The 1,100-nt window shown below is 52.3% G+C and overlaps 1 protein-coding gene across 1 annotated transcript; it reads left to right on the forward strand.

Moving 5' to 3' along the window:
* Positions 1-6: 6 nt before the first annotated feature.
* Positions 7-1,083, forward strand: LOC117591764. Its single transcript, XM_034285075.1, has 3 exons — positions 7-187; positions 257-420; positions 488-1,083. The coding sequence occupies exon 3, from the start codon at positions 514-516 to the stop codon at positions 994-996; it is 483 nt and encodes a 160-aa protein (XP_034140966.1). The 5' UTR covers positions 7-187; positions 257-420; positions 488-513; the 3' UTR covers positions 997-1,083.
* Positions 1,084-1,100: the final 17 nt, after the last annotated feature.

Here is a 1,100-nt window from a genome sequence, read left to right on the forward strand (position 1 = left end):
TTTCCACACTGACTGTCTCGGGCAGCGCAACCACAGCGAGCACGGCCACAGCCGCCACCGAGGATTGGCAGCCATTCAAGCGTCCCTCTGCACCCTCCTCGAATCTGGCAATGGAAGATGAAGAGGGGGAGGTATTCAACAACACATACTTGACGGATCTAAAGCTAGGTCGAGTGCCAGATATAACGTGAGTTTGTCACCCTCCACTGGTATCTAAATTTCGAACTACATTCTCCAAATTCTCTTTTGATGGCAGGGCCGAGGAGCTAAAGTATTGAAACTCGCTGAAACCGCCGCATCTGAGGAGCACCTATGCGGAACAACACGGTGAAGATTTTGGTGCCTGCTGGCATTATGCTCTCCTACTTCACCTTGGTCGTGGTCCTAGCCAAAAGGGATAAGCACAAACGTGGCATGTTTGTAGGTTATTTTTTTATTTTAATTTTAATAGTAATTGAGAATTGTTTTATTGTTTTTGTTTCTGCAGGAAAAGCACATCTCGAGGAGGTGGCCATGAAGAACAAGAGCGAGCTGGAGGAAAAACATTCGCGTTTAAAGCACTCGCACGGCCATGGACACGGACACACGCCCACGGATGTGGATCAGCAGAGCTGCAGCGGCAGTGGTAGCGCCACGAGCAGTCTGCACTACGTTAACGAGCTGCTGCCGAACGGGGAGCATCGCAAGAAACAGCGCCGCCATAGGCAGCGTCACGCCGATGCGCACGGGGAGCGGCCAGGACGTGCGCCGCGTGCGTCTGGTGCCACTACAGAGGCGACTGTGCATCGCAGCGGTGGGGCCAAGAGGCCAAGCATTAGGCAGAAACTCTTCGGCCAAAGCATAGCCCATGTGAAGCTGGTGGAGACGCAAAGCGACAGCATGGACTCGACGGGCGGTACTGGGGGTTCTGGTGTTCCAAGCGAGAAGCGCAAACGGCTGCAGCGCATGGACACCCTGCCCATGCCCCAGGTGGTGCGCATGAGTTCGGCGCCATAGGGTAGAGTAGAGAAAGGGAATGGGAATAGAATGGGTAATGGCCTTGCTATTGTATCGAGTAAATAAATGTATTATAAAAAATATAAACAGGAAATTCGGTTTTA

The sequence above is a fragment of the Drosophila guanche genome, unplaced genomic scaffold (assembly GCF_900245975.1).
Source record: "Drosophila guanche unplaced genomic scaffold, DGUA_6, whole genome shotgun sequence".
NCBI classification, from domain to species: domain Eukaryota; kingdom Metazoa; phylum Arthropoda; class Insecta; order Diptera; family Drosophilidae; genus Drosophila; species Drosophila guanche.